The following is a 16,223-nucleotide window of genomic DNA, read 5'->3' as shown; positions in this document are numbered from 1 at the left end:
AATCCTGAATTATCTTTAAGAACTGCAATGTAGGGATGCTTTTAGCCTCTCTGCAGTGAGTAGTCATTATCGCCGTAGAAAATACGGTTGTCTTTTTTCTAGCTAATTCCGTCACTGTCTCCCCTGACTTGGTTTTAAACACTTCCAAAATACTAAAAATTAATAACTTTGAGTATTCTTCCCTCAGTAATAACATCCACACTGAAGATAGTAGACATGGTACTTTCACAGATCGGGTAGAGTTTCACCAATCACCAAATGTCTGTACTTGTATCTGTGATCTGCTGCTTCACATCTTCCACCTGGCTCCAGAAGTGCTATTCATAGCTTTTATGGGTTTTTTTAAAAATAAATAACAGCACACAAAGAAATATTTTAAACCGTCAGGATAAAGTCTAGGGAGACTTAGCAGAAAATATAAGAATATATTGAGCTGCTGTTGTGTGAAGGGATATTACCAGGGTCAGTTTTCTGAAGCTTTTGTCGCCTTTGTAGGGTCCCCCTCCTGATAACACCTACAGCACATTAAAGGTGTTTGGATACAGAGAATAAATGTGACACTCAGATCTTCTACAAGGTGTTGACATTTTCTAGCATCTGCAGAGGGAAAAGAATTTGTGTGTTTAAAGCCTCCCCCCAGCACCCCCCCTTCATCATAGAGCAGTGGTAATTCACTGACTGAAGCACATAAAGTAAAAAATGTCCCCTGTCTTCATCCTTATGAAGTACTATACAGAAATAGACCTCATCCATCCTGCCCATGAGTGTTATCTGAGATGGTCTCGTGAATAATTGATGTCGACAGAAATTCCACCCCGCTTGGGAAGGTTGTGGACGTACAGGACAGCCCACCTTCTCGTTGTCCTTCCTCTCAAGAGCTCCGTTGGTGGAGTGGGTCAGGGCCCACTCAGATGTGAGTGACTGAACCTGTAAGTGACTTGGTCAGCCCCCTGTGTTCCTGTGCCACCCAGGCCTCGTTCTCAGGGGCATGTCTTCTCTGTCACTGTGAATTCTGTCTCATATATAATTAAAAACAGGGTGCAGCTTTGCAAGAATCTCATAACTCACCCCCATCAGACGCTTTGGCTTCTCTGCCCGCCCGCGTTAGCATATGTAGGATGTGATAAAACTATTGATTATCTCCTCTGGGGCTATGTCATTGTTAAAACATCCTCCAGCTTCTGCAGCCACCATCCTTGTGTTGAAACTAGTAAATATTTTGGAGTAAAAATCAATAGATAGAGGACGGGATGACGGTTTTCAAATATTTTCAAAGCTTTTCGAAGCTTTTTCATCACACCTCCACATATGTGAATGTCTATATAATACCACAGGGAAAGAAGTCTCTTTGACAGCTGAGGGAAAGTTGTAAATTCTGTTTTCTTGAGGAAACAAGTTCCTTAATCACTCTACAGCCAGTTGTTGTGGAAGTGCAGCTAGTTCTTAATAATACTGCATAATTATAATCAAGTTTTGGCTCTGATGAGCGAGTGGTGGGTCATTAAAATGGACTCACAGTGGTTTTTAATCTAACCATTCAAGATCATTTTTTATTTTATTTTAAACTTTCAAAGACAGCAAATCACCACCAAAAATATTCCTAGGTAGGTTTTTCAGTATTTTAAAATGTCTTTCTGACAAAATGCGCAATTACAGTGCTAATGACGTCAAATAGGCTCTAAGGGTCTATCTCATCTGATTTAGTATTAATGAAATCAGGCATTTATTCAAAACTCTTCATTGTTTGGACATAAAATGTTCAGAAATTCTTAGTAGAGGCTCTAAAGAAAGCTTGGAACATTAACAAACAATCATTAAAGCATCGAGGTTTAGTCGAGAGGTTTTCATAAACATAAACAGCCATTAATTTGGGTCTGTTTGTGATTTGTTTTTAATCATTTTATCGAGTTTAAATGATTTTACATCATACGACGGCAATGTATTTTGCTTAGCTTATTGTGGAATTTCTGAAATCCACTCAAGGTAAGATATTCAAACTACTGATGTTTGGATAAATGTCATTTAGCAAGTCTCGCCTTGTCACACATTTTTCTCCACTTCTCTTATCTGCAGAAGTGTATGGAAGAAAATAAGCTTTTGAACACCATCACTATAACTTGATAGTTATATTGTAAAAATATGATTATATATTGTACAACTGTGATAATAATCTTGTATAAATGTGATGATTATATTGCATATGCATGCAGCATTTATTGTTTCTGTAGGTTGGTAATCTCTTCCTACTTTTGAGTTTTGTTGTCAGTGAAGCCTAACAACATAATCTGGATGAAATTAGCATGTTTACACATTGCATTATTATGTTATAATGTGATAGTGTTCAATAACGTGTATTCCGCAACAGAAATACATTTTAGCACTTAACAGAAATAATAGAACCCATCAAAATATTCTGAAATATAGTCCATCAAGTTTCAATAAGGATGAGGTGAAGTTGCCATGTCTTCAAAACGTTGAGGTTAGCTCGTTTATCCATTCCTAAACCAGTTTGGTGTGTTTGAGATCATGGACCAGTTGGAACAACTGACTTGACATTGATTAATGAAGAGTAATAAAGTTCTCACTCTTCATTAATCCAGTGTTGAGATCCAAGCAGACCACCAGCATGATGCTGCTGCCACCAGGATTAGCAGGTGGTACAGCATGCCTCACCTTGACCAGATATTGTTTTCTCAGGGAAATAAAATCCATATTTTTGTGTCTTCTGACCACAAAAACTGTAGATTTCAGTTAAATTTGATTGTTCCAGCTTTGGAGCAGGTGGCTCTTTCTTGGAAGGCTCCCTGTCAGGCAATGTCAATGTCTACTTGCTTTACAGTCAACAGTGAAACTCGTGGGTCAACATCTTCTAGTTTATGATAAGCCTAAGCCTTTGTGCTTTTATATTGTTATTAAACACAATGCTCTCACACATTTTAAGCATGTTTTAATATTTTTGCTGTAAAACAACAAACTGTACATGTTTATTTTTCTTTCGTAGTTATAAGTTAGACATGCCAAACAATTCTCTTGTTTTTGTTTTGCTTTATTTTTCATAATTCCCACCCATATGGAGCATATCTGTTTTCCCAAAATCTATTGTGCAGATTGACCCAAGCCAAACAGCTTTGATCATATAAAGAATCCGCTCAAGTGGCTAGAAACACAGTCGTGCAACAGATGGTTTGGCCCTCACACGGGCTTTCTATTGGTATCATGGAGCCAGTCTGGGATTACATGGAGAGACTGGAGCAGCTGGGACTGCCTAAATCCACACAAGAACTGTGACAAGTTCTTAAAGATGTTTGCAACAGCATACCTGCCAAATAGTCAGAGAATCTCTGGATAAGTGCTTCTAGGAGTATGGTTGCTGTTTCATAATGGTGGACACATCAAATGTCTTTATTCTCTAATATAAATAACCAAAGAGGTCATGTCAAAAAATGTTTACCAGTGATGTCATCTTTAAATTAAATTCTTCCTGGAAACAATAGGCTGAGCTACAAAAGTTGTAACCTCAAAAAAGTCGTGTCACAGCTCAAAGACGAGTAGCCAACCGGGATTCTTTTTTAGACAGTTTTTGAAACTCAATAGCACTGAAATCTGTTCTGAAACTAGCTGCTCTACAGTCTGCAATTAACATTTTGATTGCAATGTGCTGTTAAAATTTGTTAGAATTTTCAAAGTACTTTCCATACACAATAAGGCAATACAAAACATATCGATACGCAAAAATGAAAAAAGAGAAACAATAATGAGTAAATAAATTAAAAAATGCGGTGGCAAAACTAGAAATGTACATAAATGCGTAGAAATGAAGAATTGAGGAAACTTGAGTCGTGATATTAAACCAATATACTCCAGGTAAACATAAAATTTCAGAGGATTTCTTCCAAAATCCTAATAAAATTGAGATTTTTAGTCATAAAAAGGTATTTAAAAAAGAGACTTCTATCTACATCTACATAAAAACAAACTGAGATAAAAGTTAATTAATCAGAGTAATACAATTAGAGGATGGATTGATGGATATACTCAGAAATACCACAAAGAAAATAAGATAATCTTCATCTTTAAGCAGGGGTGTCTATAGGGGGAGATGTTCTGACAATTTTAAGGGCCCCTGACCAACAGGGCGCCCTCCACAATTTATTTATTTTTTTTTGTTCATAGATATTAAAAATAAAATTGGGGCCCTTTCAATTACAAAATTAATCATATTGTATTTTTGAAGATTGTTTTTAGCAGTAAAAATTTAATGTTCCCACTCACATACCAAAAAACACTTGCATACTGACTGTTGGATGTAAAATTTATGAGCAGTAAATACTGTGCTAGTTATCAGTATTGCACCAAAGAAAGCAAGGCTTTAAAATTGGGACGCTTTTGATAGGTCAGATAGACTCAAACAAATTTACACCACGTATACAGTTTAGTTCTTTAAAACTGTTGTTAGTTCATTCGTACAGGAGTGACAGTAGTTCAAAAAGCCTTATGGGTTTGCTATTTTTGCTTGAGAAAAACTGAACACCTGTGCAGGACCAGTAAGGGTTTTACTTCAGATTTTTGCTCCTTATTTCAATGTCTTTATTTTTGTTTAAAAAAAAAAAGTCCACCTACACTGCATCACCACCTGTGCTGGAAGCTTTTATGATCGGCATTTCTTTTTATCGCCTGGAGGAAGGTGTTTCTCCAGTTGGGCTGTCACAATATCACCTTTTCCACTATATGATTATTGTGCCCAATAGAAAATCAGAATGAGACTAATTGGTGATCATGACTTTCAAAAGAATAATAATGCTGCCTGCTAAATCACTCTCTACGTTTGTATATTGAACTCAAAAGCCTGTAGTCAAAAATATGGGGGGACTCAATTCTAAATGCACGGAGCGTTGCAAAACATGACACGCAAAACCTTAGAGATTTTAATCATCATCATCATCATTATTAAAGACCAATTAACTGGCCTGTCTGATCAGCTAAAGTCAACTATGATACAACATTTTGCATTTGCAGTAGTGTTTATATTTACACCATTATAATAGTTTTAACATATAAATTGGCTCGTGCTTCTTTTTACAGAAAGAAAAAGAAACAGCCTCCTAAAATCAGAAGGTTATGTTTTTTGTTAGGAGAGGTTACTTTGTTTTTCCTAAGCCTTTCTATTGTGGCTTCCTCTTTATTTAATAAAAAAAATGACATGTTCAATGACACAGTGTTAAGGTTTGATTTAAATTGTTTTAGAACCGAGACAAGAACAGATTCTTTATACATCCAAACCATAAAGTTGGGTGTGCTTTCCTTGCATTCTCAACGAATAAAGAAAAACGCACCACAAATGACTGACTTAATAGTGTGACTTTTTATTAACTTGTACTGACTAAATGTTGGCACTTAGAACATCAAACCACAGTGATGCTAACAGAGCAACAAAACAAGGCTGTTGCAATAAATGAAGCTCGACCCACTGACAAGTTTATAGTTATTGGTTATAGAGGTTGTTCTGTTTGGATTGCTTTTTCCTCTAACCCTGGATCTGACAACTTTCATCACTTAACTGGAGATGTTGGAGACATTTTCAGGATCAGCTAACTTATGCTTGACGCTGAGTTAACTGGCTAGCTAAGCCAGCTAAGTTAAATGTTGTTAGAAACATACATTTGCTTATCTAATTGCATCCATTAATAACAGAGTACTTAATTAATATGAGCAGTATTTGTGAATTGCTAGGACTGCAAACGTTGTAGCTGAACAAAGAATGACTATTAACGTTGGAAGTTGTGAATGACTACTCTAAAAATAAGTGCCGGACATCCTGTCCTAACAGCTGTAAACTGAGCATGTTGTGAATGTGGTAAAGGAGAGTTCTACACAGAAACAGTCAGGCCTCTGGGTTTTTAAAAAAAATATATATATTTTTCAAGAGTGTCAGTTGCTCACATTCTTTGAACATCAAGTGCCTAATAAGGGAAAAGGACCACCCTTCAGAGTAGTTTAGGTCCCTCATGCAGAGCTGCCTTACAAGTCCTGGACTGTAAGTAATTGGATGTTTACCCTTCATTGAAGAAGGAAAGCTTTGAGGGATGAAGGAAGTGGAAATCCACTTTGCACTCCGCTCACCAGGATGTCCCATAAAAGCGCAGAGATGTTCAAATCTGCTGATTGAGGAAGTGATGGAGGCCATTTGACATCAACCTGATGATCATGGTGCTACTTCTGAATGTGCTTCTTAGTGTCGATGTCGACAATATTATTTTGCAATATAAAAACCTGGAAAGAGGGGGAGAGCGAATACCACGGGGTGCACATGGCCTCAAAATGACCCCATATCCTTTACCTTTTATATGCCGTGACCATGCAGGGAGATCGTCACCATAATGATTCGTCTGAGATTGTTCGCCATTGATGGCATCGTTTTGCTTTTTCTAAAACTTGCCGTCGTCATCATACATCTTGGATCCCTCAATTGTCCTGTTTTTGTTGTTTGCTTCTTTACTGACCATGGTTAAAGTCTTTATAGAGTACAAAGAGTCTGCTGATCAGAAGATCTATTGAAATACACTGGCTTTCGGTGCGTGTCTTAAATCTTGTCAAAAACATTGATTTTTCAGGTTTAATGTCAGTTGTTGCAAATCATATTTAGTTTTCCTTTTTTTTTTTTTTTGTTTGAAAAGCTAAAATGTTTAGACTATGTTCGAAACTTTATTTTTTTTTTAGTTGTAATCTCACCCTCACCAGGCCCGACATTGGCTAGTCAGTGCTGTGACAGTCCTTAACTATGCACTCTGTGTGTTTTGACTGTTCAGCTCGGAGTAAATGAATCACACCATTTCCTTTTCTCCAGTCTGCCAGTCGACTGATGGAATTCATTCACTGGTGAAGCTAATAGCAGCTGTACGCCTCCTCCTCAACACACACACACACACAGATGCACTCCACACCCACATCGCTGGTCCCTGAAGGACAGTCACTGCCAGTCCATCCCGCCCACACCTCTCCATTCTACCTACAAGGTTAATATAGATGGGGGATGCATTGAAAAGGTCATTCCTGGCATGCTTCTCCAATATGTCGTAGCTTTCGTACAGTCAAAACAAAGGAGGGTTGTTTATTTCTTCAGCAGTGGGCTTTTATAACATTTATCATAAAGTAATCCTGTTGGGGTGTGTAATAATTTTGATGTAGAGCTTGAATGTTTAATATAGAAAACCAACTTTCGGAGAACCACATATGTATGAGATTCTCAAAGTATAACAATATGAAGGAAAAATACCACTACTCAGGATGCCATAGTGTTTATATAATGGGATCTACTGGTTTTTATTTAAAACAGAGGTATAACAGCTGCTTTGTTTCCTGGGAAAATAATGTTACATATTGAAAATAAAGGTTTAAGTTATGCTTTTCTTTTTGTTGCAGAATAAAAGGAACAGACTGAAATTTACAAAAATAAGAGTTGTATCATTCCTGCATGCTTTTTAGGCCATGCTTGTATCCATTAGCTAGTAGTAATGTTAGCTTAACCTACAACTATTTTAAAAACAAGAAATCAGAAGATATTTTAGTAAAAATATATAGGTATGAAAACTTCAGAAAAAAATGAAGGCATCTTACAATAACTGTAAGTTAACATTTATTTACGCAAATGGATATTTAACATAGAAAATTCAAGTAATATAATTAGATGTCAGATTACTGTATGGCTACAACAAACATTTTATTGACTTACTATTAAGATTAAGATTTTTGTTAAGAAAACACGTTTTTGTAAAAGAGTTAATTTTTGGTGTCTGCCTTTAAGTGAATCACTTTATCTTGTAGGTGTAAAACATAAGATCAGACATCAATATCTAAACATTTCCCTGTATTTTATGCTCTTTCCTGCATCATTATCTGGACTTAGTCCAGATATGACACTGTTAACTTAGGAGGAGTCACTCTCTGGTTTTCTCTTTTCAGATCTTTAGGACTTTAAACCATAAGAACAGTGTATATGGAAAGTTTTAGCAGTTATGAAAACCTAAATGATCTAAATCCTTGACACTGCGAAACTCCGCATGTCTAATTCTGATCAAATAAAAATCAGTTTGCAAGGGACATGTATTAGGCTTGGTACTCCAAATCAGATTTCTTCATCCATATTTTAAATATATAATTGTTAGAGTTGGCATAAAAAAGTCTTTGACTCTTTTGGTATGTGTATTACTAAATGGTTTAAATATCATGCAAGGTTTTGCAAGCAGGGGACTCCTCTGACTTCTATATGTCAACATCTGTCCTCTTATACCACACACTGGTTTTGGGCCTGATGCCAGCTTGGATTATTTTATACCCTTGTTAAACTGTGTTGCAAGTTGTTCAGACATCATTTAAAGCCTCCGGTTGAATTATATGTAGCGAAGTCTAACCAACACATCTGCTCCAATAAACGCCTTACATTTAGGAGGCTGTATCCTTGCATGCAGGCAGTCATAGGCAGTGGCTGATATACCTTAATGAAAAGATTTGTTTTAGCTTCACTGCTGTATATCAGTGCAGCACAGAAAGTACCCTTTCGGTATATTCTGGAAGCACTTAGGTTGAGATAGTTGGAACTTGTGAACGCTGCATGGCTGAAAGGTTTAAATCTGTACCTGTGTGTTTTGAGGCTGCTGCCGCTCCCAGACTCTTTGCCTTTGCTAAATTTCAGAAAGTCAAGGCAGGTTAATGGGGTGTCGGCTTTCCCAACCGTTCAAACATGCTGCACAATGCCACCTTGATGTTTATATTGTGGGTTCAGATTCTGCACTTTTCGCAGCACATTATTGCGACGACTTTAAAGAAAAATAAATAAATCCCGGAGTCCTTGAGAGTTCAACAAGCCCTGATTCTTGGAAATACTTTAAGCCAACACCTGTACACTCAGTGTTCCTAAGCTGCTCAAGGTTCGGCCGCTAAAACTTTCCACTTGGCAAAATTTGAATCTTCGCCCTCACAGTTGCTGAGCCTTTTGTAGCTTTTCATTGGCAGGTGCTGAATTGTCTTCGTGTCCTCTCTACCCACCCCTTTTCTTTTTTTTTTTTTTTTTACTTTAACTTAACTGACTCTTGAAAGCTCCTGCCTGCCTCCCTCACACACACTTCTCTGTCTGTGATGCAGGTGAACACCCACATGCTCACACACCACCACAGATCCTGGCTTCTGACTGTTTTTTTTTTTTTTTTAAATCCATGACAAGGAGCCCTCGCTCTGAATATCAAAGACTCGTATCTGAGAGCATGTAGGCATGACTCACACGCGGGGCTCTGTCTCAACTCCCAGCAGGCCACCTGAGCGTCCAACTCACTGGAAGTGGCAGGGGTTACAGGAGGACGGCTGATCAGACAGCAGCGCGTCTGCGGCGTGGGCGGAACTCGACCGTATTTGTCACCCAGCCATGTGAACATATGAAAATCCCAGCAGCGCGCTGAGATTTCCAACACACTTGTTTGTCCCAGCAGCCGGCTCCCGCTTCCATGCCGGGGGTCATTCTCTTGACTATAGGGAGCGCCTGAGTTCTCTTCAGCACAATGTCAAAGCGCACCAGGCGAATGTGGAGGCCAGAGTGGCTGTGACAGCTACAAAGTGGCTGAGGGAACTGTGTACTTTAGTCGGTCTGCTTCAAATAAAAGGGGCCGCTAACAGCAACAAATCACAGCTTTGCAACACAGCAACTTCCCTCTCTGTGATAGAAACCTTTTTCATTAGTGCTCTCTTTTTACATGTCTTGTTCTCGGCTGGATGTAGTGTACGGCGCTTGTTACTCTTATCGATTCGGCACGGAAAACCTCTCAAGGCATGAAGTATTTCTTCAGTTTGGCAACTCGCGGTAGCATGTTGTGCCTACCGCTCTGTGTGTGAATAATAATGTTCACCACCGGCCTGTCAGGAGCTGCAGGCCTATTTATATGGGTGCCGAGCAATACCTTCAGTTGATGCGCACGTTGCACCGGTGCAGGAGCCTGTCTTTGTGCAGCAGGCCGGGATGACATGTGAATCGCGGCAGCCGAGAAAGCCCCGCTTAAGTGGAGGCAGTGGGGAGAAAGCGGGCGAGAGCCAGGAGGCAAACAGACAAACAGATGGACAGGCTGATGCCAAGCAGGCAGTGGAGCAAATAGATTGTGCAGGATGGTGAACGGACTCAGCCTACCAAAGAACAACCGAGAGACACGGGGCCGAGGCAACGCCGTCAGCTGCTGTAATTCCTACAGATAGGATGGATATGTGGTAAATAGCACTCTCATCTTTCTTCTTCCCCTCATCTGCCCCTGTCACATCCCTCATTTGATATGTGTTATGTAGGAGGAGGGGATGTCAGTCTTGCTAGATGGGAAAATGAGCAAACCTGTATATGTGTGAGAGGTAGAGTGAGAGGAATAAATGCAGGGAAGAGATGAGTGCTGCAGGTGGAATGAGGCGGTGGGACACTGGGGACTTCAACTCTTGCAATGCAGACAAAAAACTTTTTTTTTTTCTTTTTTACTGGGTGAAGCGCTGCTTGAATTACATCTATTGTTGCAGTTATTACTTCTTTGGTGATTATGATGTTTAACTTCTAAAAAAAAAATATGTCTGTGTCTGAGAGGATGGTAGAAGCAGAGCTTCTGCTGCTCTGATGTCTCAAAACTCTGAAAAGACTTTAGCTTGTATTTCCCCCAGGCTCCGGGTACATGCTCACTGGAGCAATAACCTTTGCTTTAATACAGGAGGAGCACGATTGTAAGTTTTCCTTGGAGTCTTTCCTCTAAAATGTGAGCAGCTCAGATTGACTTAGTCGTGTTTTTTCCTGTCTCTTTCTCTTTCTCTCTCTCCCATGGAAAACATCTAGCTGTGTGTGAGTCAGACGGAAACCAGCTTTAAGAGCTGAGACAGCCCTGTCAGATCTGTCTTCTTGTGTACCTACACAGTCTAATGGTTTGTCTTTTTGTGTGTGCGTGTGCGTGGGTGTGTGTGTGTGTGTGTTTGTCTGTGTACATAGGTAGAATGTAAGAAGGCCCAGCCCAAGGAGGTGATGTTCCCACCAGGTACGCGAGGGCGAGCCCGGGGTCTGCCCTACACCATGGATGCCTTCATGCTGGGGATGGGCATGCTGAGTGAGTTGGATTGAGCAATACACACACTTTCTGAACTGCTTCACATTTTCTCACATCACAACCACAAACTTTATTGTATTTTATGGAGAAGTTTATGTGGAAGCCTAAGGCAAGGTGGTGCGTCATTTTGAAGTGGAAGGACAAAGATACAATTATAGCTGTTAAACCTTTGAAGAATGTTTTTACCCATTCATCTTTGCAAAAGAACTCAAACTTAGTCTGAGTTATTTTGTGTCTGTTCTTCAGCTGTCTTTAGGTCTGGGCTTTGACTAGGCCATTCTGTCACATGTAAATTCTGCTCAGACTGTATGTTTAGGGTCATTTTTCTGCTGAAGGATGAACCCTCTACTCTAGTCTCAAATATTTTGCAGGTTTTCATGTAGGATTACTCCACATTTAGCTCCACCCATCTACACAGTAACCCCGATCAGTTCTTCTCTGCTCAAAAACACCATTCACTCAGCTTCACCTACATGGAGCATGTTGGAAAATGACTGGAAATTAACTGGACTTATTTCAATGAACACTTTGAAGTCCAAACTGAACACTGGAGATGAATTCTTTAAATTGTGACTGTTTTTAATAATTATTTGTGTGGCACTTTAATTATGTAACTACTAGTAATTGTTGCATAATCTTCGCTGCCTCTTGGCTAGGTCTCCCTTGAAACAAAAGTTTTGAATCTCAAAGGGACTGAAAATTTACTTATTAGGGGAATTCTGGAAGCAGTCGGATACACTGGATTTTATTTAGAGTTATCAGAGTAAAGAGGGGTTGAGTAAGAATGCTCACCATTTTTTTTAATAAATTGAGACCATGAGTTCTTTTCCTTGCATCATACTTTTTTATTGGTCTATCCCATAAAATCCCAGTAAAAGAATTTGAATACATCATTGTTGGAACGTAATAAAATGTAAATGAAAGATATCTCTCAAATAAAATCAGATTAACAGGCAATACGCGTCTCACTCAAGCATCAGGTTCAACCTATTGTAAAACAAACTAAGTAAACTACCCCCCATCTAAAAAGCTCTATTAGGTGGTTGCTGCCCCTAATTAGGCTGCTTCAAGGTATGCCACCAGTGGCCACTGTGGTCTATTTCGGGTTGAGTCTGGTACAGGCAGCCCCTGGGCATATAGGAGCAGACCAGCACATTAGCAGACTAAATGAAGAGGAAAATTGGTGTAATGTCATATTAAGGATTCATCACTGTGCCCCCCTTAATGGGTAATGAAGGGGACACACATGTCAGAGAGAGATCTCATCTACAGGGACCTCAGCTGCCGACCCACCCCTCTTCATTACCATCCAGCCCATGCCTGTGTCCCTTTTTATTTAACACCGATGCACTCTCTGCCTCCCTGCCCCCTTACTCTCCTCCCATCTATCTGGCTATCTGTCTGTCTGTCTAGTTATCTACCTGGCCATCTATTTGCCGTTCACATTCCATATGCATATAATTTGATTGTGTGGCTAAACCAAATGGATTTGCCATCACTTACCGTCTTTTTCCATAAAAAGCAAATGATTGCCCTCCAAATGGCTCTTCTCCACCTGAAGCAGAGGGATTTAAAGTTAGCGCTCCTGCATTTTCGTCAATTCTAGATACTGCCACATACTAGATTTAAAATGTAGTTACTTAGTTTTTTAAATAAGCGTTCATGTAAATATCTTTAAATTCAGGTAGTAGAAAAACTGTCATGCATGCCTAACCCATAGTTACATTTATTTTCATAACCTATTACAATAAAGATCCAGGTGACAATTTCATTTGGTTAATCTAAAATACTGATTAGGTCTTGTTTTGTCAAACTCTATGTTTAAATAAGCTAAGCTATTTCATCTCCTCATTTTTTCACAAAGGGAACCCAACATGTAATGCTATGGATATACACACCGACTTACATGCAGATTATGTTTGTATATGCTCATCATATGCAGATATCATTTATATCTGTACCTTTTGAAGATGCAATTAAACTACTCATACAAAACATTAATGTAAACTGCACCTGTTAAGAACTAATTTAAGATTTTAGTTAATGCACAAATCATAAAATAAACGTTAGAATAATTATTTCAGTGATCAAGTAGTTTTAAAGGTTTATTGAAAAAAAAAACAATTCCTCTCCTTCTTGTTCTGCAATGACTTAAAACATCAGTAGTTGTGCTCTCAAAGGCAGTAAATTAATTCTATCAACTCTCTGTCTATGCATTGATCTTGTCATTTGTCTGCATAAAGTTACTTAAATTGTCACGGCAACCGCAGGCTTGACCTTTCCTTGAAAGTGATTATACAGTTGTTGGTGGTAAAACAGTTGACGAGTCCAGCCAAGAGCGTCTGTCGACTCGGTCAGAGCCGTTTTCAGTTCCATCTCATCTGGTCGAAGTATTTAACAAGCATAGTGAACTTTTCAGAACTTATTACAGACTAAAGTGTCTGCGCCGCAGAGAGCACTCTTCTCCCCTCCACTGGGAGATGCCAGGCAGAAAGGCAGTGATGTGCTCATGTGAGAATATTAACAGCCAACTTGTTTGGAGACACTCTTATCTAAATGAAATTGGAACAAGGACAGCGAAACATTCCTTTATATAATTTGCATTTGGAAAAAGGGACCCTAGGCTCATTATTTAAGAAAGTGTAAGCTCCTTTTGTGCCAAATCTCATTAAAGCCATCCCTAGCTCCTTTGTTTACTGCCTCTAATCGAGGCATTTATCTTTATTGTGTTGTGCCGATGTATGTTTGCTGAAATTAATACACATTTGAGCCTGCGCGAGGTATGGGTGTACCAGATGGATAATTGATTTTAAAGTGAATCAGAACTGTTGGGCCATAAAATAGGTACATTAGCATGCATATTAATAAGGCAAATAAGAGCACTAAGAGGCCACCACAAGGCCAGGCACAGCAGCAAGCTTCATTAAGCGAAACAACAAGTTATCCCCTGCCTTTTCTTTCTTTTACGATTTCTTCCCGGCTGCCTTTCTGCTATTTTACACATGCAGGCACTTTCAGCATGCATTCAATGTACCTCAAAACCTCTCTATAGTGTATCCATATGGCTTCAAATTCTGCTTTTACCTCTTGTAATCTATGCTTTTCTTTTTCTTTTCTTTTTTTCATTTCACAAGATGTTGAAATAGGGAAGAATCAAGAGCAGTGGTATTTGAGCCAACAATTTCAGTCAGGCACTTATTCAGTTTGACAGTAAGACAGTATCAAACACGTAATATCCAATACTTTGCTGGCTGTGATGGCTTTTCATTGTACCATATCGCGGTTCTTTTCAGACCAAACAAACAATGAGGGCTTTTTTTTGTGAGAGCTATCCATCTGTAACTTCCTGGTGATGACTTCTCATCAGCAGATGATGAGAACTGTTTTTTTTTTGTTTTTTTTTCTCAAGCGATGCCTCTGTCCTACTTCATCCAAACCAAGTTAAGGTTCCTCTCACCGCCTCTCAGAGTTGAATTTCGTTTTGTCTGCAAGAGAGGCTCTGGCTGAGGCATTTTCCCATTGGGTCAGGAATAAATTGAACTTTTTCATGGACAGCAAACACTGATTAGATATTTATGACCAAGGTCAACCTTTCTGATTCCAGCTGGCACAGCCCACGAAGCATACAGAACAGAGCCTACACACATGCTCGCACTCCAACATTCACATATCCTGCATATGCGCGGAAAAATGCCCAGACATGCTAAAGATGTTTTTCATGCATGTATGGACACCTTTATGCTGCAGAAATGTGCTCATAGGTGGTGTACCTCATACCTCTGGGCAGGCTTCTAGAACATTAGGAATCTTGTAATAAATGCTCTATAAATAACCTTTTAGACAGTTCAATAGTATTTTTCTAATAATATTTATTATTTACCTCTTGTGTGGGAGAGAAGTTTGTATAAAATAGGATTTTACTAATATAAATATCAATATTTTAACACAAACACAAAGTCATTGTGTACTTGACTCATTAAACTGAGCATGATTGACAGCACTAAGACCCTCCTCCTGGCTCTGATTGGTTCTTTCTGACTGGGAGCAGGGCATTTTTGTAATCAGCAATAGGACCACTGAGAGGAGGCAGGGGAGCTCAATTATTTTCACATATCTGTCTCATACGATACTGTCACAAGATAGTGACAGCTTTAACAAATACGTAAAATACATATTTTTGGTCAAAGTTACATACTGCAGCTTCAAGCTGCAAATTGCCCAACCCAGTCACTAGCTGATTTCACAATGCTTCTCTACATTTTTTTTAAAACAATAAATGCAGATGACTCTTTATGTTTAACATATTTGTTTGGTATTTTTGAAACCAATGAGAAACTAGAGACTTTCTTTTGAGCTTGTAGCTGAAATCAGTTGATTCAAACTCTTACCATCTTTTCCAGAGCTCTGAAATTTGATCTTTTTTCTGTCGGTGAACACTCCATCTTTGGAGCTGCGAGGTCATGCCAATTGACCTTAGTAACAAAGAGTCACCTAACAACCAATCAGAGACAGGAGGAGGACCCTGGCACTTGTCCATCACAATCTTGTGTGGCGCTGCTTCCTCCCTTGCTGTCTGCTACCACTTTAGCTTTTTCCTATCTTGTTGTGAATGCTAGGCCAGTTGGCCTAAACGTCACCAACATTCTCTTGGTAACAGTAAGTTATTTTTCCGCCAGTAGCACATTTAGCAACAAGTACATTGTGTTGCATGACAGCGATAAGACCCTCCTTCTGGCTCTGATTGGTTGTTTTTTGGTTGAGAGCGGTGTATTCCTTCTATATATGTATAAAACCTACATACTGCACCTTTAAGTACTGCACCTTTCCCAGTAGTTTAGTTCAGAAAAAAATCATCGGTAGCGGTAATGGCTTAAGGAAAACAAATAAAGACTAACACACATTTCATAATCAGAGGGGTTAATTATGTTCATATTACCCTTGATGATGCTCCCATCCTCTCCGACTTTCACTCTGGCTCACTAACTCACCCCTTTACTCCTCTCACATTTCTTGTTTTTCTTGTATCCAATGGCTGCTCCCTCACATCCTCTCCCAATATGTTGCCCACAGCTGCTTCTGTCTGAAAACTGTCCAGCTAATTAACTGGTTGGT

The 16,223-nt window shown here is 39.1% G+C and overlaps 1 protein-coding gene across 8 annotated transcripts in view; it reads left to right on the top strand.

The window, feature by feature from the left end:
* msi2b (musashi RNA-binding protein 2b) overlaps positions 1-16,223 on the top strand; it is a 293,528-nt gene that overhangs the window by 212,149 nt on the left and 65,156 nt on the right. For all 8 annotated transcript variants that reach the window (XM_044140959.1, XM_044140960.1, XM_044140958.1 and 5 more), the window contains exon 9: positions 10,997-11,111. In XM_044140959.1, the coding sequence (XP_043996894.1) occupies positions 10,997-11,111 (115 nt within the window). The remainder of the gene's footprint in view (positions 1-10,996; positions 11,112-16,223) is intronic.

Source organism: Gambusia affinis, linkage group LG15 (assembly GCF_019740435.1).
Source record: "Gambusia affinis linkage group LG15, SWU_Gaff_1.0, whole genome shotgun sequence".
Lineage (NCBI taxonomy): Eukaryota > Metazoa > Chordata > Actinopteri > Cyprinodontiformes > Poeciliidae > Gambusia > Gambusia affinis.
Note: the sequence above shows the minus strand (reverse complement) of the source record. Positions and strands in the feature narration are given on the sequence as shown.